The sequence below is a fragment of the Larus michahellis genome, chromosome 4, assembly GCF_964199755.1.
Source record: "Larus michahellis chromosome 4, bLarMic1.1, whole genome shotgun sequence".
NCBI lineage: Eukaryota > Metazoa > Chordata > Aves > Charadriiformes > Laridae > Larus > Larus michahellis.
The window spans coordinates 13,690,666-13,712,740 of NC_133899.1; the positions used below are offsets into that span (position 1 = coordinate 13,690,666).

The window sequence follows — 22,075 nt, forward strand, 5'->3', positions numbered from 1 at the left end:
CCTCCATGTTAGGTGTTCATTTATGATGTCTGTGGCTTAGCCTGTAATTCAGCCATTAAATGCTGACTGCATTTTATATACTGTCTTATCTTTTACTGCCAAAAGGGCTTCTACACTACAACAAAGAGTAAAGAAGCGTTACATATGAAAGTTTTTTTTAAAAGGAAACCTTTTTTTACCCCCTTCCTGATTTTCTAGGTTATTATCAACCAAACTTCTTTGTTTAATCTCTACTTGTATTTTTTTCCCCAAATGTTCTTCTTTCTATTCTGGTTCAGTTACAATATCTTTGAAATATAAAGCTCTCATTTTAAAGGATTAAGATGTGTGATAGAACTCCAGAGGGAATGGAATTTATTTTCTGTATACACAATTAATTTGTCTATTAAACTTTTGTATTTTTAGACAGAAGCAGGTGAGAAATTTCTAGCTTCTTTTAACATTTTCACTGCAAATGCAAAACATCAGGCTTGAAATATGTTTCATGGCTATACTTCTACTCTTTGTTGTTAGACCTTGCCAAAATTATATATAATTTATAGTTGTTGAAAACTTTCTGGTATGTACTATACAATGATTGGAAAAGTACAGGGTACCAGATAGTATACAAAGATTTTTAATAAATTGCATAAATTATATCAGCAGAGTATTTTATCATCACTCCATTGTTTGCTAAGAGTATGTCTGTGTGGAGTGAGAGGTACAGTAGATAATAAATAGCATTATCTTCCTTCAAGTAATTCTGAGTCCAGAATGGGAGAAATGTCAATAATTAATACTATGGTATTAGGCACACTGCAAATAGGCACAATAATAGTCAAACAAAAAGTTCCTTTATTTATCCAAAATAACACTTATTTTCTGACATTAATTGAATTGAAAATTTCCTTGATTATCTCTAAATCCTCCGTTATCCAAACATACTCAATATCCTATATTCCACTTGGATAATTGAAGTTTGACTTTATGCTATTTTTAATGAGGTATAGGATTTAACTCATTCGCCTATAGTTCACATTTTAGGATGGATCAAAGAAACCAAACTGATGAATGTATAGCTAAAATCACATTTATTTCTCTTCATGACTTCCCTGCAAATACTGTGCTGTTGATGAAAGCACTTTTATAAGTGGTTGTATGCATCAACACAATTTACTGTGGATCCTCCTTCCTTTGAAGGAAAACCTTTAAACTCATCTGTCTTTTAATACAGAAGAGCGTAATGGTAAACTAGCTGTGTTTTTTTTAAGTTCCTTTTTTCCCAGTTTAATCATATTTCTTTATAATAATTTCCGCAGGATGGCTTGATAGTAGAAAACATGCATGATCTTCCTTACACGGTGTGTCCTGGGCCTGAAGTGACGGCAGCGATGACAGTCATTAGCGCCGCGGTGAGACGAACCTGTCCCCATCTTGCGCTGGGTGTCCAGATCCTGTGTGCTGCAAACCAACAGGCGATAGCCGTTGCTCTTGCTGCAGGTAATAGAAATGACTCATTGGTTATTACCGTTGTTTGCTATGGCATTTACTCTCTGCAAATTGTGCATTGTACTAACATAGATACTATGAAAAATGAGACATGAAAAGCTCACTGTACCCTGAAAAAGCAGAAATTAGATTTTGAGGAAGATGCCTGCTTGATTATAATAGATGATACTTGCATACTGCTTCAGTTGGAGGCAGCTAAAAATCCCAAGGCTGCTGCTGCAGCTTTCTATGTGAAACCTGTCTAAATATAATGATTAGTTTAAACCTACTCATGTCTAAAAGCCACCTTTGGTGTAACTCTATTTACTTCAGTTAAATTATATTTGAGGATCAGTTTAACCCACTGTGGTTAAGCATCCTGTTTCAGCATCTAATTATATGTTGTTGCTACTACTGTTATCCATTAAAACTAAGTTTTCATTGCCTTTTTTTAATGAATGGATGGAACGAAGCTTTTTATATAATAACAAAAAATTGAGTGTACAGCTAGCCAAACTACTTAAGATTAAATTGCATTTGGGGGAATTAAATATAAATTAATCTATCTTTATTGCATGAATCCTAGACTTGCTAACCTTTCTGCTCCTACTGCTTGCTGAAGCAATTTTAGTTTTTCCATATGTAAAGTTCCATGATTTAAAGATGGAGACTGGTTTAATGCGGAAGGCTTGTACTTCCTAAATATTTCATAAATTGAGGGTTAATGCCTGTTGTTGCCCAAATTGTATATGTGATTACAGTAAGGTTGCACATTTTTGAATGTACAAATTTTATAAACAGGCAGAATTTTGTAAGAATGCAAAACTAAAAGATGCTAGTGTTAATTGAAAACCATACTTCAGGTAAAATAATGTAGGCTAACTTATCTGCGGTGGCAGTTTTAATTATGTTGAATATGTTCTAAAAGTCTTAAATTCCTTTTTTCTGGGGGAATACTTGTTAGTAGATGTGTTTTGAACTCAGATTTGTTCTGAGCGTTTTAAAATCAGAAGTTGCCATTTTCAAGGTATCTAGCTACTTGACAAACTGACAAAACCTAATTTTTATTGCTGCAGTAGAACCTATATGAAAACCTAAAATAAAAATCCTAACAGAATCCAGTTTTAGTTTTTAGGGTTTGTATGCATGTGGGATATTTGAGGTACATAGACATTTGCAAATGTATTTACACATCTTATTTTTTAAAAGCAGTAGTCAAACCGTTGGTGAGTTATACATCCTTTTAGGAGCAAAATTGATCACTAAGGGATATAGTGTGGCAATAATGTATTTCTCTTACTTCTCAGCTCTTACTTCTCAGCAATTATTAATGAGGGAGAGAATTCCTGGAGGGCTTGGGTTTTGCTCAGCTCTACTACCGTTCTGCACTACTTGCCCTGTAACTGGAGAACACCAGCTAGGAAGGGCCTGTGTTTAATGCATTTCATTGCACTTCTCTAAAAATGGTTGTCTTGAGTTCACTGAACAGAAAAGCAAAAAGAAAATCACTTTAAGCAAAACCATAGAAGAGTGAGTGCTACTGTGTAGGTAGCAAAACTTTGAGTAGTTTTTCTGTAGCAACTTAGTAGTGACTTTAATGTCAATATAGTTTTAATAGGTAGCTATTAATAAAGCAGGCCCTGTATGCTTCCGCTACAAAAAATAATTGCTGAAGGTGGTTTAGCTAAAAAGCATACGTAGCATCTCCTGCTACTATGCAGTCATTTCATTTTCCCTGTGGAAACTCCTATCTTTGGTAGAAATAATGGTTCTGAAAAGAACTGCACTGGGAAATAGTGAGTGTTCTCTAGGTGAAAGTAGTGATTTTATTTTGTAAAGGGGGAAAAAGTCAGCAGGTTTACAGTGTGACTAGAAGGAGCTCAACATCAGCAACATGTGGTTATGCTAATAAGCGTGTTGTGGGTAGGCAAATAGTAACAGATGAAACTACTGAGTTTTCTTAGCATATTGACAAGGTACTGGATAAACCTGAAAATAACAGTAATAAAGGGATGAGGCATCTGAGAAGGCTGAGAATTTTTAAAACTTATTTTGGTTCTTTAGGAAATATTTATTTATTCAGTTAGTCACCTAAAGGAAGGAATGCCAGCGAAACAGTTTGTGCTGGGTGCTTCAGCAAAGGTATGGGGCAGCGGTAGGAAAACAGTGGGGGATCATGAGGAAAAAGGGAAGCGCTGTGTCTCCACGCTTCTGACAGAAACAACCAGTTCCTCATGTTATCAAAAAACTACTGAGCCAAAACAGTTGTTGTCAACATCCTCCCAGCTCCAAAAGGTTATTGCAGACTGTTAGAGCAGTGCTGAATGCTCTTGGTTCAAGGCGCCGGCAGGTCCACCACAGGGGGCTGAAGGAGGTGGTTGCCCAAGGGCAGCCATCCGGCAGGTCACGGCATCCTCCTGCCCTGGGCCTCTCTGCAGGGCATGTGTTCCTCCTCCATCTGCCCCACAAACCAGCGTCACTGCCTCGGATCTTCGCTTTCGCTTTCCCTCTGCTCCTAAGGGCAGATATGAAAATGTTCGCCCACTCAAAAATTAGTGTAATTATATAGACAAATAGCAGGGGGAGATGCCTTTCTTTAATATTAAAGCCGTCTGGTCAACTTTTATACTCTTCCACATTCAGTGGAATCCCTATGTAGGTCCCTAAGGAACCATAGACCACAAAACATAGAGACAATACAGAATAGTACAGTTTTGTATTTATACTTTTGACTGGAAGCCATCTTAATATCAAATACTTATTCTCAGAAAAACAACCCTTCTTAATAGTTCATTTTAATGACGTCCTCTAAAGACTGTATTATCTTCCTTTTTTCCTAAAATGCTCTTTGTGGAGAAGCAAGTCAGAATTTGTTTGGTAGGGTTATTTTTCAATGGGTTCATTATTAACAGGTGTACCATGTGTTTTTTAGAGGTGTATAATTTCCTGTTTGTAGTTTCTGATTTAATTAACTGCATCTGCTTGAGGTTGAAACAGAATGATGTATATAAGCAGGTCCTATGAGCATTTGTAGAGGAGGTAAAAATAGATATGCTCCCTTATCTATTTTTGTTTAGCAAATATTACTGGTTATCATTTCTCAGTGCTCAGGAATGTCCGCAATATGTTCACTAAGTCTGGGTCAGATTTAGGCATAGCTTTTGGTTTTCCATACTTATTTATCAGTGTGTCTTGTTTCCTGAAGTTAACCATTGTGTTAATTTCATGTACTCAGTGTTGTTTGTTGTTGATCTACTTGCAAATTACATGGCTTTTCTTTTACTGAAAGTTTGCTAATTGATATTAGAGGGGACTGTTGTGTCTAAAGGAATTGCCCAAAAGCCCTCAGCTGCTATTTGTTTTCCCTTGCCTTAGTGAGATGTTCTGCTTGGCTCTAATCTATCAGTGTAGGTCTTTGCAGAGGAGATGCAGGGCCTTTATAAAACAGGGAGTACATGCTGGTGATACTCCCTTTATTTTGCACATTCTGCATGCTCTCCATTACCGATATGTAGCAGTGATTGAGAAGAAATAAATAACTGGCCCATCATTAACCGAATGGAGACAAAGCGAATGGTGAGAAGAGGTATTTCAAGAAATACTGCTGTTGTGGAATATTGGCCTGGCCATCTGCTAGTCTTTGAGGCATAAAACAGTCACCATAGCTATATCTCTGTAGTGATGCACTGGAGCACTTTAGATATTCCGGGTACCCTTCCCTGCTGTACCTTGACTCCACGGGATGGAAAACTCAAGCACATGGGCCAGAGGCAAGTTATGATCTTCTCTTATGGCCAGAGCTTCAGTCTGGGTGCCTGAGAGCAAGGACTGTAGGGTCTACTGCAGAGTGCAGCTTCCCCACACCCAGGTAAGCCTGTGTTACACTCGTCATGAATCAGGACTCAATTTTTAAGTTTATCTTCTCTCATCTCATAAATTTAGAATAGAATAGTTCAGTTGGAAAGGACTTAAAATAATCATCTAGTCCATCTGCTTCTCCACCTGACTGTGAAACTGCCCTTTTTTTGCATTAAGGATGATGTTACTGAAATCCCATTTCTGAATTAGTCTTCATCAATGATAATGACACAGTTGGTAGCTGATTAAGTGAGGCTTCGTATCAGAGGATATCCCAGGTACCCAGATATCTCCATGTCTTCTATAAATGCAGCTTTGCTGTGTGAGACCATTCCTTTCCCTCAGCCACCAGCAGAGATATCCTCCACAGGAATTCACTTGCTACAGCCCACGATACTGTTTAAGGTGGGGTATAATGGGGCAGAATTGTATCCTGCTTTTTTGTTTTTCTTTTTAACCGCCCCCATGCTAATGCTGTGGCGGGGGGAGGCAGCTAAGCTGAGAACTGCAGCGGGGGAGCATCTGCAGGTGCTGTGGAAGAAGGCAGTGGGTGCTGTGGACTCTGCTGGAGACGCTTCTCCCAGGCCTGCAATTCATGCTGAGCATGGAAGGAGCTGCTGCAAGACGATGTCCTGAGTAGTAAAAGGTCTTTGCAGCATGGAGACTGTATGCCTCTAGCATCAATAGCAGGCAAAGTCAATACTCCTCTGAGTTTCCATTTTCAGCACAAAATCAGTCTTTCGGATTCTTTTTGAATTAGGAAGGCAAGAAGAGCTGAGAGCCAGGATTTACTGCACGTATAAAACAAGATAACTTTAGTGGTGGTATCTGCAGCATCTTGCCTCTGTGTAAAGGCAAAGGTTTTTGCCTGAAGTCTAAACTTCAGCAGCAACCAGGAGCTGCTGCCTTGCAGAGGCCGGATCCCATTTCTGTGAAAGCAGTAAATCCAGCTTCCAGCTCCATTTGACTTTATAACTCAAGGAAAGAACGTGTCTGAGAAGGGGCTTCTCAATTACGTCCGATTCACTGTTTTGTGGTGTTAAAAATGCAGTAACAGGCACATTTGCAGCATTCAAGATGGATAAATAAAAGTACTATTTCCTCCATCAATTCAGTTTTGCAATATTTTCTCGCCCAGCAGAAGTGTTTGTCTGTCATTTTTTTCCTTATAATCATAAATTATCATGGGAAGGAAAAAAATATACAATTGATAGACCTCCACAGCTGTTTAGGTTAAGCTGTTTAATTAGAATTAAAGTGGAGTAACACTAACTTTGGAAGAAGAGACAAGTGCTAGTTCCTTGCACAGGCCCTGCAGTGGCTGGTTACTTGATTCCATGTTCTCAATATAGTCTTGCAGTTCTGTTTATTAGGTTTCGTTGGAAATTTCCTGTTCTTGTTTTCCAGTCAGATTACGATTATTTTTTTTTTTGTTCCCATATAAGTCAGAAATGGGACTGCCTATTAACTATTCAACGGCTATTACTTTTCAACTAGCCAAATGTGAAAGTAAGCAATAGTATCATTCTCACAATTTTATGAGTGTAAAAATGAATTCATTAGCGGAATCTGATTATGGCTTCATAAAACAGAAGGGTAATGATTTGGTGCCTGCACCTATTACAGTTGCTTAAAATTTGTATTTTTGTAGCCCCCAAAAACCCAGATAGAGATTGCAGCCTTGTTAAACTAAGTATAATCCTAATGTTGAGCAGAAAGTCTTAAGTTATTAAGTTAAGGAAGTGCAAACCAAGCATCAACAAACAACTTACAAGCAGTGACTTCAGTAAATGAAGTTACTCAATGAATAGCCCCTGTCCTGAGTTAGACATCATGATTGCTGTGAAAATGTAACATATCTCTAGACTCATCAGTAGTCTTATGATTAGAGGAGAAGTAATTTTTTCTTATTTAACTCTGAATTGTGCTGTAAACTTGGGTGATTATAATAGAACCTGCAGCTTTTGTTCCTAGAGGCAGAAGTCTCAGTCTAGCTATTTGCACTGTTAATTACCCAATGTCTGCTAGCACCCGTAGTGGTGTTGGTGGCACACTCTTGGCTTTGGATCCTGAGAATACTCCATGCTTTTCACCTGCTAATCTGAAGGCCCAGGACAGCTCGCGTTTGATTTGGCATCCATCTGCGATGTTTCTTGTTAGCCGGAGCCTGTGTTGCTAAGCAATACAGGCTCTTCTCTATCAGGCGTAAGCTTTTGTTTCTGCAACTTCAGGGCTTTTGGAATGAAACTGAAATTTTAGAATAAACAGACACCTTGTTGTTTGGTAAATACATTTTAAAGATCGTTTATGTTTATATTTGAAATTTGCTAAGGTGAGGCCGCTGTTGCCTAAATGGTTCTCTGGTGGGTGGGATTCCATTCTTGATGGCTGCTTTCACATGCACTGGTTTCCCTGGTATGATGTCAGCTCTAATCAAATGTGCAGCAGACTCCAAAGCTGGAGCAGCAGTAGAGCTTCGGAAGGGTTTGGAAAAGACCTCTAAAGCAAACTGGAAGAACAGCAAAAGCCGCACAAGATGAGTGCGGAGCTTTTAAACGTATGTTAAGTGACAGGTGAAATAAACTTCAAGGCTATGAAGGACTGGAGACAAGAGGGGCATACAATAAGGGAGTCAGAATTCAATCTTGTCCCTCACAGCTTATTACACCATGGCCCAAGGCTTCAGTATTTCAATGCAGAGATATTTCAAGGCTGTGTAGGGGGTCCCTGAGAGCAGATGAATGGCCTGTGTGAAGTCATTGCTATTCATATCTTTCTCTGAAGCATCCATCCCACAAAACCTTCCTAGTGCAAAAAATGAATGAATATGGTGGAGACCATGTTACTAAGACATGGTAGAGTTAATGGTTGGACTAAGTTCGGAGTAGAGTGGAAAATGTTTCACTCTTCCCAAAGCTTATATTTTTGTACCTTTGGCACAGTTTTAGAAGTAATTTGTTGATGTGGTACTGTGGTGATGTGGTGGTAGGAAATGCAAGCTACGTTCAGATGGAGAGTCAAACAGGTTGTATATAATGTGTTGCAGCCTGTGTTTTCTTGCCTAATTTCCTAGAGAAAGAAGACTTAATGCTATTCCTCTGTCTGTGTCCATGTCCCCGATGTTTTTTGACCTGATGGCCAACTTCAGGCATATTTAACTTCAGGCATCCAAGGGGAACAGATGTTGGGAAAGAAGTAATACAATGAAAGAGTACCTGGAAAGAGGGGAAGGGCCCAAGCTAATGACCCTTTTTGGAGAGAAGACACATCGTTAGGACAAAGGAGCTGTGTTTTGACCTACCTGCTCCTCCATCGGCATGTGCCCACCTGCAGGTCATGGCAAGAGGCAGGGCAGGGTGTGCAGCTGCCTGTTTGGAGGCACACAGCAATAAACTTGATAGGGACTGGGAAGGAGAAGGGAACCATGGGTATAGAGCCCACCAGTTTGCTCCCTATGGGAGAGGCAGGAGTTGAAGGCCGGAAGATGGCAAGAAGGAGTCAGAGAGAATATGGGTGAAAATAAAGAATGAAAAACTTAAATATGTGGAAAAGCAAGGTTGCTTATTCGTAGAGCATATGGAACAACCTGTGTTGGGATCACATACGAGGGGCAGAAAGGTGGGGATTTATTTGTCTTTAGTGTTTCTGCTTTTTTCAGTCTTCAGTTTTACCGAAGATATTGCAAATATCTCTTTTTTTTTTTCAGGTCTTGATTTTATCCGGGCTGAAGGGTTTGTGTTTTCTCATGTTGCTGATGAAGGGATTATAAATGCCTGTGCAGGTAACCTGCTACGATACAGAAAACAAGTTGGAGCAGAGAACATTCAGATTTTTGCTGATATTAAAAAGAAACATAGGTAAATGCAAGCAATATTTTATGTAAATATGAATGTAATAATGATCTTATATTTTTCTCCATTTTCTAATATTATTTTTTTCAATGCCTATTTAGTGTCAGGAAAGTTAATGATATAGGGAGAACTTCGTTGTTCAAGCAAGGTCTTGCAGTGCTATTAGGGGATAAGTTTAAAAATAAATTTGCACCTGTAAGCTGCATGTTGCTGCATCTGTGGAGTTTGCAGTTGTTTAACCTTCAGGATTTATAAATGCAGACTAAAAGTTTTGCATCTGGTGTCAGGTGAGATTTTTGTATACTTGTGCATGTGCCTATTGCGTTTAAAGAAATTTTGTTTCTGGAGGCTAGGCATCCAGGGTTATTTCTAGTTATGCAAGCAGTTGCTATATAAAAGCATCCAAATCATAATATTTTGGCATTGTAAAAGCTATTCTCTTTTTTCTCCTTCCTGCCAAATAGTACTGATTTCTTCTAAAATCAGCGCTGTCTATGTACGGATTGTGTTCTATGATTATCAAACAGAAGGAACTTATGACAGATGAATGCAGTTTCTTTTCTGATGATATTTTGTCACAACTGTCACATGGTACTTTCAGCTATTTAGATGTCACTCTTTGGGGTTTTTTTTCCCCAGAAGAACTGCTCAAGTGTTATGTATTATACATGCCAAATAACCTAATTAAAATGTTTGTGTGTAGTATGTGGGTAATCATGAGAATAACCAAGTCTGGGAGATCTTAAATACCTAATACACAGGTAATAAATTTCAAAATAGAAAGGTGACAATGTAGCATGGTAAAATTAAGCTTTTAAGGTCCTTTCAGAGTGGTTTCTTTCTGATTATTTCTTTATATACGTGTGTGTGTGTGTATATAAAAATACATTGCATTAGACCTCTTTGTAAAACAAAAACACATTGCATCATGAGATATTTTTTTTTCCTTTGTCTTGACAACTGATGAATTGATGTTTGGATTGTACTTCCTGTTGTTCAAAGGGTTTGCTTTTTAAGAAGGGGAAAACAGTTTTTTATTTCAGGCAGATTCATAAGCTGAGAAGGAAATGTTAAGGGACTTGTTGGTTGAGTGTTTTCATGTAGAAAAATGCTCCTGTCACTGACAGCTGCTAGCCTTCTCTTCTTTAAATGGGGAAAAACGATCTTTGTAGTCTACTTGCCGTGTTATGGCTACCCTCCACGTGCTAGTTTTAGGGTGCCTACTACCCTTAAGCCCTCTTTCAGCCTCATTGTATGTATTAGGTACTTAGGCCTGCCTGTCTCCAGCTGCAGAAAGGGAGTTAGTGTTCTTCCTTTTGCATCCGTTGCCATGAGCGGAACGCACTGCACACATGTGCTGCCTCTGAGTATGGCCAAAGTATGGTCCCCCCAAGAGCATTGTCCATCCAGGCTGATCCAGGAAAGAGGTTGGATCCATCACCGCTCATCAGTGCAGCATGCTGGCCATAGCCATTGTTTTCTACTTAAATGGAAATATAGAAACAACAGTTAGGTGTTGAACCAGCAATAGCTGGGATTCTTTCAAAGTTTAGAACAGTTTATATTAAAAGCTGCCACTGCTATAGGTTTCAGACGACGTGTGTCACCCATGTATCAAAGACCGCTGTTGAAGAGCTAGGTTGCAGGTAATTGCTGTGTAAGATGATTCCTGTGATTATATCATAGGTAATAACTATACTTTCTGTTAGCTGGACTTCGTGAAATGAAGTGGAGGGTGTTAATTCTGTTCTAGGCAACAGAACCTGATTTATGAATGACTGCACATCCACAACTCCCACTTGAAGTCAGAGCGCTGTGTGTGCTCAACATTTCTGAAATACAGGTGCTCGACTTCTAAGCAGCTGTCTCAACTGACACTTGGTAGTTCTCACTTAGCGATCGCTCTTTAGAGACGGGAGACCCAGAACAATAGACCGATCAATTATGGTTCCCTGATGGAAAAGGCTGGGATTTTTTCCTCTTGTTCGTAGTGCAATTTTACTTCCCAATTTAAAACAGGACGCTTACCCTCTCTCACAAAGCCTGCCTCTGGTTGTTCTGACAGTGGGGAAGATGAAGAAATGCAGTCTAAACATTCAACAAGATGGATAACAAATGTGTGTGCCGACAGTAACCACAGGGTACGTTCCTGCTGTTGACAGTGCTCACGCTCTGACGGCAGATGTCAGCGTGGCCGAGACCGCCTCGGCTGCCGAGCTCTTCCTGGCTGATGGGGTTGTACTGACTGGCACGGCTACCGGATTGCCCACAGATCCTCAGGAGCTGAAAGGTGAGAGCTGTCATACGAAGGTCGGACAACAGGCAGTGAATGAGCTTCTGGATTAATGTAGAAAGAAATCTATATATCCGCTGTTCCTTAAGGGGGGGAAAAAGAAAGAAAAGAAATTCTCGCAGTAGGGTTTGATTTGATACAGCAGAACAAATGTGATTGAGGTGCTATTCACATTGGCTGTCGCGTGTTTCTAAACAACAATTTGACAAGACAAAAATTAAAATTCTTCTAAGCTTATGTAACACTGAATGATGCTGAGGCTTAAATGAAAAAAAGTTAAAAATCTATGTAAAAGTATGTAAAAAAAAAAAAAAAACCTCTTCCATTAAAAAGTCGTAATATAAACAAAACCTACTTTATTGCCTTATTAGAAAACTTACTAACTATAAATCTTTCCATTGTAGAGTTAAGCATTTTTATCTTTCACAATGAGAATGGGAACCCTCCAAGAAAAGGGGCATTTTGTTATGGCAACATTCAAAACAGTAATACCAGGGAAAGAACTGCTTAGAAGATTTCCAGAAATAATACAAGTTCATTGGAGAACAGAAAGATATTACATCAAAATAGTTTTTAAATATTGTGGACTTCTTATCAAAGAGTCATTTGACCTATTGACCTTTGCAAAAGGTTGTATGATTCTTCATATTTTTATATTGGCCTAAGTTTGGGCTGTCTTCATGAAACCAGATTGCTCCCGTGCTAGAATTAAAGTTCTGTCTTGGGGGCATTTAATTTTCATCACTAATTTTAATTTAGAATAATGGCTTGAATTTCAGCCTCTCACTACATAAAATAGAATGTGTATTTTTTAGGTTTTACTTTTTCTGACATGCTTTAACTTAGCACGTTTTCAAGTTCCAGTGGAGAGTGTATTGTATTGAACTTATGTTAGCTGATCAAGGTGAAAAATGTACTTTACTTGCCATAGATACCTGAACCTCAAACATCTTTTGGAATAACATGAAATCATTCAGTGTTTTAAGGTTTTATCTAGATCATATGTGCTTAACAGCATTTAAAATTAATGTTGAACTTGTCAAAATGGGTTCTTATTTCATACATATTAAACTTGCTGTGAAATAATAGGTTATAAATGACTACGCTTCAATTGCCAATGTTAAAAAAAAAATGATGGCTTGGTGTGAACACTGAGCTCTTGAATCAGTTGGGTCTTTTGGTGTAGTAAACTAGAAATGACGTGGAACAGGTGACCCTGAAAGTTAGGTGTATTTTAGAGACTGCAAAATTTTGTTAATCTAAAACTCCATCCCTGCCTGCAATTAATGTCCCTGTCGCTGTTAATGCAGATTAAATAATTTTTTAAAAGGATTTGGTAAGTCTTAGGGCAAAATCCTAGGTTAAATTCTGCTTTCACAGATGCACGTGTGCAACCTCTGTTGATTTCCTGCATCAGAGAGCAAAACATGACCTCTAGGCCCATAGGCTTTTTGTCACAGGTCCCCAGCCAGACAGCATCATGGCTTCTGTTTTTCTTTTGTGTGAACAAACACGTCAGTCTCTGTCTTGTTCTCTTTCTGGTCCCAAAGAACAAAATGAATCAGAGTTGGCAGCTGTAATGAAGTACACACATTAATTTTGTGTTTGGATTTGTGCTATGAAAGCAAGAGTCTGCAGATCATGGGTTTATTTTACTTAGGTCACAGCATTTTGGATGTCAGCAGGCCCTCTCGTGAGAGGGATGTTGGTTTAAAACAGTTAAGAGAAGAACTTAAAAATCAATATTCCAGGGTACAACGAAATGACAAATTAGGCATATCGATGTCAGCAGATTCTTAAAAGGAATCAGATCTACACTCACAAAGTTGGTGTTGATGTGAGTGAAATCTTGCATTTCACGAATTTATGCAGCCCTGGAAGTGCTGTATTACGATGATACACACAATTGGGCACCTTTCATCACACTGCAAAGCATCTCTTGAAAGCAGAACCAAGAGACAGATGAGATTTTTGTCATGTCTTTTTTTTTTTTCCAGCTTTGTTGTGCAGTAACAGAGAAGTGTTTTTGTCTTTGTGTTGAATTGACTGATTTGTGATGGGGTGTGGGAAATGAGTGTTTCCCTGTCAAGCCAGAGAACTGCGTTCAGTAGGTTTTTGTTCGTAGTTTGTGTTGCTGCCTTCTTGCAGGCGACCATCAGCATTGCTAGACTATCAGCATTGCTACTCGCAGAGGCTGGCAGGCTTTGCCCCAGGGCTCCCTGCGCATACCAGGGCACCAGTGATCGATGGAGTACAAGGTCTAGAAGTCAGACTTCAGGTTATTAAGGAGCAAAGCAAATGGCCTCAACTGAGTAACCTGTGAAAAACAGGGTACACCATGAAACCCAACAGCTGGCTGTGACTGTCACCTCCTTAGTTATTGTTCGTAAAAGGGGCATCAAGACTGATTCACCCTCTCACCTTTTGATAGTACGTTTAGGTCAAGATTGGTACTTTTTGTAAGCCCTAGATTTAATGACAGAGAAAAAGTCCTTTGAATTAAAAAAACTAAAACATGTTACAGTGGAACATTACCATAAACATAGCGTTGTGTACGGTACAGTGATTACTGCATATGAAAAAGCTGTTAAAGAAGAGTAGTCGAGCAAGTTATTGGCACAGTGGTGCTTATTTTTACGCTGCTCTTCACCATTGTTTTCAAGCTAGGAGCACTGGGCCTTTATTTCATGTAACTTTGCGTACCGTAGTTCAAATGCTTTCATTGTGCTTTGCAACCAAGCACTATTTCATTTGACTTTATTAAAGACATGTCTGCAGATGTACTGTCACAAGAAAGAGCACAGTGCCCTCTAGTTACAGTTTATTGAAATGGAGAAATGTGCAAGTTGTGTAAACTTTAGGATCTTGTTACTGTAGCATCACAAAACTGTCTCCTTTTCTCTTTGCATCAAAAAAAAATATAATCCAAAAAAGAAAACCAAGAAAGCTGAGAGACTTAAAGCAAAGCTCTGTGTTTAGAGACATCTTGACAGTGACTGAACATTGCCATGCAAAAGCGTATCTCACTGCTGTTGCTTTATTTTCTTTCACAAGTTAGAATTTGTATTAACACAGCCAATAGACACATCACTTTCTACTAATCAACTTTAGGCCTTGATGTGCTTGGAAATGACTTAAAAGTAGCATCTGTAGCATACTTAATTAGGTAACCCAGTCTCATTGCAGATCTGAGCACACCCACTATCATTCTTCACATTGTCAATCTGAATAAATCTCCAGCACAGGAGATGCGTGCGGACTCCACGTGTCATGTATGGATCGCAGCAGGAGCTGGATACCTTGCTACTCTGGAAAGCCTCGAGGTTTTTTTTAATAGTGTCACAGCACTCTCAGGTTTCACTGGTTTTTACTCTTTGCCTGGTAGGGCTGAGCTGTTGTCTTACACCCATGTGATCATGCTCTGTTTAATTATTTGGCTCTTCATTTTTCCTGCTGATGTGAAATAATTATAAAACAACTACCTGCTAATGTGCCTTACGCACTTGTTGTAAAAACAAATATTGACTTGGAACGCAGTTCCTCTGGGAATACAGTAAAGTACTGTTGCACAAATCTGCGGTCACTTGTAGCACCTTAATTATGCATTGCTATCTATGTAAAACAGATATGATATTTCTAAGAGCACATAGATACTATATAAATAAAATTCTGAGTTTTCTAGAACAGGATTTCAGTAATAATGCTATAAATAACTAAAAATGAATTATTTTGTTGCTATAATCAGGATGACAATAAGAATATAAAATAGGCATAGAAATAACTAAAGTTTTAATCATATATGGATGATCCATCTGATTTGTTTAAAATTTTCAATAGGGACTGTGTGGACTGGTTTTATTTTTGCGTTAAAATCTTTGTAAGAAGGAGTTATTGTTCCTAGATGGAAAAATGGCAGGGCATGTGACCTAAGAAGAGATTCGAGAGCATTTTAACTGATCGCCTTTCTTCAGTGAACTAGGAAGGTGATAAATAATTAGTCTTCCCTGAAGCATAATTAATAAGTTAGGCTTCTGATGAAACTTCATTTAAACAAACAGTGTTTTGAAGCAGTCTTTTATATGTTGCATATATGCTTTCCCTAGTTACCTCAAGCTCTAACCATCTTACATCAGCTTATCGCCAATTAAGGCAATTCATATGTTTTCAAAGGTCACAAATAATGCCTAACAATATTTCTCTAAGTAAGCAATGAAGCATCCAGTCCTACAAGTGACTCTTAGGATGGCTGGTTTGAAATGAAAGGATGAGAAGGATGCTCATAATTCTTGAGCTGGGCTTTTTAATTTTTTTTTTTTTTTTTTACCCCGCAGAGCTGGTACTGACACAAGTTCTGCAGAAAATACTCTAATAACCTTTTATTTTCTCGGGGGGAACCTTTCCATCATCAAAACAGCCATCCCCTTTTGTTCTTATTATAAAAAATGTGAACTACATTAACTGAGCCATAGACCCGTTTCTGCACGGTCAGGTCTGTCAGAACGCGTGCATTTCACAGTGCACCTGATCACCTGAACCACGGACAGAAATCCACCCCTGTGTGTGAGGAATGAAATGGATCTGTAATATTTTGAGCCCTGTTTTGATATGTTGTCTATTTCTCCTTTTGGAGCCAGATAGAGGGTCAGATAATTAAGTAAGACATACTGTATATAGGAAAAATAATTGGCTTTTTTTGTTCCATTGCCATTTATGGAAAGAGAAGTAGTCTTTATCAGTACTATCTTTGCTTTCTGGTAAAATAGCCGGAGCTATCGGTGTAGTCTCTTGACCACTGCTTGCTTTCCTACTTCCAGGTCCCTGAAATTTATCACAAAGTAGAGAGTACATTCCCTTTCTGTTCCCTGTGAATAAGGCCCTTCTTGTTTCTTCACTGAAGATCTTCTACTAGTTGTCAACATAATATAAATTCAGCAAGGAGACCTGGCAGAAATACACACCAGTCCAACTACCATTATTGTGATTTAAACCGATGACTGAAGAATTGCAATAAGCACAGCTCTGCTGAGTAGTTCGGCCGCTGTAATGATCTCACCAGACTTGCAAAAAAAGAATCTGAGCTGATACAATGAATGGAAACAAGAATGGCATCTTATTCTTGTAGCTATACTTTGATTACTTCGTGGAAAGATTGTGGGAGGTGATTATTCATGTCTTAAGGTGGGGGAAACTGAGAACACAGTTAAGACTCCACATGGGGCATGACAGCCCACATGGTCACTCCAGCATCAGTCAAGGCAATGGACCTGGTTTGCCTGGAATCCATATGGAGCGTTACTGCAACGCAGTAGTAAATGATAGCTCCTTTCCATGCATGTGTAGTACCTCAAGCACAACGGAGCCTCTAAGTGTGATGGTAACTGTCAGAGTAAGTAAAAGGGTCTGGTCCTGCTGTGCAAAAACGTCCTGCATCTAGCATGTCTTCTTACCAGGGATGTGGAATAAAAATGAATTTATGAGGGAATATAGTAAAATACAGTACATTCTCTGCCAGCCACTTCAACTTAATCTTGTTTAAATCTTGTTCCTTGAGAATAAAGAGGGGTACAGGTGTGGTACCAAGACCCAACTTTCATGTCTTCCACAGTGCTGAAATCATCCTCTGATGGTTTCCCAAGAACATTCTTCTGCAGTGTTTCATACAATGGGATGCAAAATGGAATAAAAGTGAGATTTTTTTTCTTAACAGCTGTTCAGAGCTAAAGGTGGAATATTTTTTCTAGATAAGTTGTTTCATTTTATATTAGAAGTAAGAAATCCTGTGATCATGAGTTTGTTGATACCTTTCTTTATGTTGAAAAACTAAGCAAATTAGGGTCTTGATAGAATTTTAAAGATGGAACTTAACCCTAATTTTGGTTTTCCTCTCTTCAGAGGTTAAACATGCTGTGAAGATTCCTGTGCTGATTGGGTCTGGAGTGACTATGGAGAATGTGAGGAATTACTTGGATGCAAACGCTCTAATAATTGGTTCGTATTTCAAGAAAGAAGGTTATTGGGCAAATGGTGTTGATCCTGACCGAGTAAAGAAATTTATGGAACACATAAGTAAACTGAGAGATTGAGTTTGTCAGTAAACACTATTTTTTTTGTGTGTGTGTATAAGTGCAGTATGATACATTGTACAGAATTAAAGCACAAATGTGTGCTTGAATGGCTAATAAAATTAAATGAAAATGCACATCATCTCCATAACTAGCTGGGAAACATGGTGACCCTTTACAATAAACTGGTGCTCTGATGTCTGTTTCTAGGCAGCACGTTTCTGTGGTACTCAAAGCCATCATCAATGCAAAACCAAGTCTTCGAAGGCTTGTGTAATACATTCTCTCCTATAAGCAAAATGCTTATGTAGTTTAAGAATTTGTAGTAAATATTCATCACAGGTGAGCTGAATTTTGTTTTGCCTGTGAGTGCAATGGGATGCCCTAAGTTTATAGCTAAGAGTATTGTAAATTGGACAAGTTAATTAGCCTTTCAGTTTCCCCATCTGTAAAATGATGATAATAGTACCTACATCACACAGGGGTTGTAAGACATAATGAATGAATGAATGTACGGCACTCTCATCTCCTCAAATGAAGGGCTCTATTAAAGTTCAAGATCATTATTTTTTCATTAGAATTGTGCATTTATTACAAAAATGTAGTAATTGTATACTGTACAAAAATTTAAGATAATTGGGAAATTGATTTACTTACAATACTTATTAGAGAATAAATGTAAATATTTAATTACATTTTAAGTAGAGCTCGAATTTAGTCAAAATGTTTTTGCAAAAATTGGAAATTTTAATAAAGGCTTATTGTTATTTTTCAGCAAGCTCCCACAGCTTTGTACCTCTCCAGACTAGTATTAGTGATGTTAAAAACTGCCAGGTTCCTTCCAATACACAAGGTGTAATTATGATGGAAACCTTTCTACCAAAGCTGACAGGTAAACACAGATTTTCATTATTCCTGTAAAATGTAGGAAGAAAAATATGACAGTCTCGTGTGTGGTGTGAGAGATTCCCCTTGAATTTGATCTTTTATCTCTAAGGACATTTAAAAGAACCCAAAGAATACTCGTTATGTCATGGCTGCATAAAATGTGGGAATATGTTTTCATTCCTTGGGACTGGGAGCTAGACTGGGACTGGGGACTGAGATCCTCTGGGATCTCTCTGTCTCTTTCCTTGTCGTCTATGCATCAGGCTTCTGCTGATGCTAATGAAAGTTATATTGTAGGTATCAAAGCAAGCATACAAACATATTTTGGTTGTCAGCTGGCAGAGTGCCCATGCTTCTCTGGACAAAAGATACATCCTCCTTCCAAAGACAAAAAGATTTTCAAGAAATTTAGTTTCATTAACATAATGGTGATTCCAGAACATTACGGTATGAGGTGAAGTCTTCTCAGGTTTCTCTTTTTTTCCGGACTAGTCTGTCTCCCACGTGACTCCCATCAAAAGCAGTGAAATATCTTTGGTGTGCTGACCTCCTGGAAAAGAGATTCTTTACAGTTTGTGACAACCTTGGCATTCTTCTGCTTTTCTCCCTTTTCCTCCTAAATACGCTGACAAAGTTTCAATGCATAGAAATCCTTTCAGGTGCCTGTTTATTGTGGCTGGCACTACTTTGTCGAAGTCCACGTTTACACAGGCATTTTAATCTGCTGTGTGTTTGGACTTCCATCAAAATCAACACTTCTGTCCCGACCACTTGTCGCCACCGTTTCCCTTGTGCCAGCGGGAGCGTTCATGTGGCCTCATAGGGACCAGGAAACAGATTCCAGCTGAAAGCTAACCCGGTCTTGTACCAGCTACACTCAGCGTGTGTGGGGGAGAAATTTAGGTCATCATCCTTGTTCCTTGCATCTGCAGCTCTAGCACCAAGCTGCTGGTATAGGCAGTGCAGAATTATTTGAGGATCATGAAGATGCTTTTTATATCTGTCTTCCACACGCTCGTTCACCCACAGCATATTTGCCAGGTGAAACATTGATCTGGTTTAGTCTTTAAGTTCTTAGCCTGAGTAATGACTGCCATCTTATGCCCTCTTTATTGTGAAAAACACTACATTAAATAAAAAAGAATTAATTTAGATATCAGTAATATCAGTGTGCTTAAATCAGTACATATTTTTCACTTTTGTGCATTTAGGTCTGTTTCAGGCCTTTCACAGGTTGTGTGTATTTCCATACATCATTGCACAGAAGATTTCATGATGGTTGTCCTAACACATATTTTCCTAATACAATTGTTACCAACTTTGAAAGTTATTTTTGGTAAACCTGTAAGCTAGAAAGGCTGACGTAATCAGTGAGCAGTAGCCAGTGCTCTAGTGCCATAAGAGTAGTAGTAGTCAGCTGAAAACTACAACCGATACACTGGTAAGGATTGTTGAGTGATGATAATTATTTTTGAAGAAACTGATTACAGTTGCCACAAGTCACATTCATCACTGTGAGTGTGAAAATATAGTGTGTTACCAGCATGTTTCTTGAGTTGGTTTCTACTCATTCACATCCTAAAAACTCGGAAGTGACTGGAGCTCAAATGGGTTTTTATCTGAATAAAAGGGGCGGTAAGTGAGAACGACTTCAATGCTGTATGCAAGGTCTAAATGAAGTAATGTCACACACAGTAGCCTTTGTAAGACAAAAACCCTAATGAGTTGGTATAGTTCTCATGAATACCATAGACAGCACTTTCACTGTCAGGATTACATTTGACACACCACAGTGTAACACTTACGGAAGGAACAGGCCATAATTTGGGTCTGTATTGTTACATATCAATGGTAAGTGCAGAAATTAGGGAACAGAAGTAAAGGAAAGCTGATTTTAAAGCCTGGAAACATGACTGATCGCCAGCTCTTTATCATTCTTTGTGCTGAAAGTATTTGTCTAGCAGCATTAAGCATCTGCTTGGCTGTTTCACACAGATGCTGTAAGTAGAATTTGACCTTTTGTTCAGCAAGTGCTTGAATATTTAATGTAAAAATATTAAGTTATCAGAAGGGCTGTCTCTTTTGGGAAGACTGTTCAATTTTTACATAGCCCAAGTTGTTAAAGTACTTTGGAGCATGAACGACTTCAGAGCAGAACAAAGCAGGCAGTGCTAATGTGTAGAAACTCCAGAAGTAAATAACAGCTGTTCAAGAAGACTTCTATTAAATATGTATTAATTAATTTGAAGTGCATCACTTAAATATGTGAAGAGATTATCTTGTGTTAATTTACATTAAAACACACAGCACTTGTTAGCCTCATTACAGTATCCTAAGTATATCCTAAGCTATCACCTTATCCTACATGGAGCATTTTTTTGGGTGTTGATTGCTTTCGATTTGCCCTTTTAAAATGTCAGACAGTGGCCTCCCTTTCTTGTTGGATCTCTTGGATCTCTTCTTCCTCTCAGGTTTTGCTCTTGCATAGTTAGTGTACATACTTGTGTCCATTCTGTGCTGGGCAGAAAAAGACTTGATTGTGAAAATGTAACAGTAATTGCCCATATTCCCTAACGTGCCCACTCCAACTTCACGTGTGGTTCTCGCTGTCAACTTAGAACCAGCAGAGAGAATGTAAGTGTCCATTTGTACAGCAAAATGATTTTACATGAAGATCCAGTATCACCTTTAGTACAGGAAAGATACCTAGTAAAATGGGGGTCTCTAATGAAATCATAGATAAATAAAACTCACCAGTAATAATAGTAATGGTCTAAATAAATTTATAAATCTTAATAAACCCTCATTCCTTTCATAAAACGGAAGTCTTTTTATCTGGACCTAGTAAGACAAATAGTTTTTTATCTATTTCGGTGACGAAAATATGTAAGTTTGTAAGACTTACAGATAATTCTCAAAGATTTTCTTCCCTGTGTCATTTAGGCAGCCAATCCAGCTGCTAGGCTGTTTTTTGTCCCATTATTTTGACTCTGCAGACTCCCTAATTACAAGTTGGAGTTCAGTTCTTGCTTCCTGCAGCTATTCCAACAAACTGCGCTGGGAGGAAACTGAGGAATATAAAGGGCTTGCAGGCAGGTTCTGGCAGAGTAGGAAAGGGGAAGGAAACCAAAATATTTGGCTTTAGCAAAATCTCAAAGTCCATGACAAATCGCTACATTGAGTGGTTCTCTTGAGAGAAGTTAATGGGGATGTGATTGCTATATTTTCAGGTTGTTTGCAGCCTCTTTGGTTAAGACTTTGTGAGTTCACACCTACGTTATATTTCCAAGATTGTCTCTGCTGGAATGTGTGCATAGGGAGGCATTTTTTCCTAAATGAAAGCTAAAGTTTTGCAGGATAGTTATGGCAACAAGGGGTGATAGCTGTAGCAAAATCCAGGCTTGAAATTCACAGCTCTTGGGTGTAAGAGCAGATTTATATGTATGTATCTTCAAAAAAGAAGCCATTAAGGGCTTCAGTTACTTTGCTTAAAACTTCACTTACTTCCTGTGCCTTTGCCCTAACATCCAGTCAGTGTTTGCTGTGCTGAGGAACTTAGAAGTTGAGTTTAGGAACAGAACTGTCTGTGGCATTTTTCTTGCATGTTTGCAGGGCTTCTCTATGCAACCTAAATGATATATTTTTCAGAAAGGGTG

The 22,075-nt window shown here is 38.5% G+C and overlaps 2 protein-coding genes across 4 annotated transcripts in view; both read left to right on the plus strand.

The window, feature by feature from the left end:
• Positions 1-22,075, plus strand: part of LOC141741885 (uncharacterized protein F13E9.13, mitochondrial-like) — a 55,256-nt gene that overhangs the window by 7,481 nt on the left and 25,700 nt on the right. For 2 of the 3 annotated variants that reach the window (XM_074583028.1, XM_074583027.1), the window contains exons 4-8: positions 1,299-1,479; positions 9,032-9,182; positions 11,339-11,466; positions 17,362-17,457; positions 18,307-18,423. In XM_074583028.1, coding sequence (XP_074439129.1) covers positions 1,299-1,479; positions 9,032-9,182; positions 11,339-11,466; positions 17,362-17,457; positions 18,307-18,423 — 673 coding nt within the window. Of the gene's footprint in view, positions 1-1,298; positions 1,480-9,031; positions 9,183-11,338; positions 11,467-17,361; positions 17,729-18,306; positions 18,424-22,075 lie in introns of those variants that run through there. The other variant, XM_074583029.1, reaches the window with a different exon arrangement.
• The window catches only part of C4H19orf12 (chromosome 4 C19orf12 homolog), a 34,018-nt gene continuing 30,269 nt past the window's right edge, over positions 18,327-22,075 (plus strand). The window contains exon 1 of the mRNA XM_074583032.1: positions 18,327-18,423. The gene's annotated coding sequence lies outside the window, so the exon portion shown is untranslated. The remainder of the gene's footprint in view (positions 18,424-22,075) is intronic.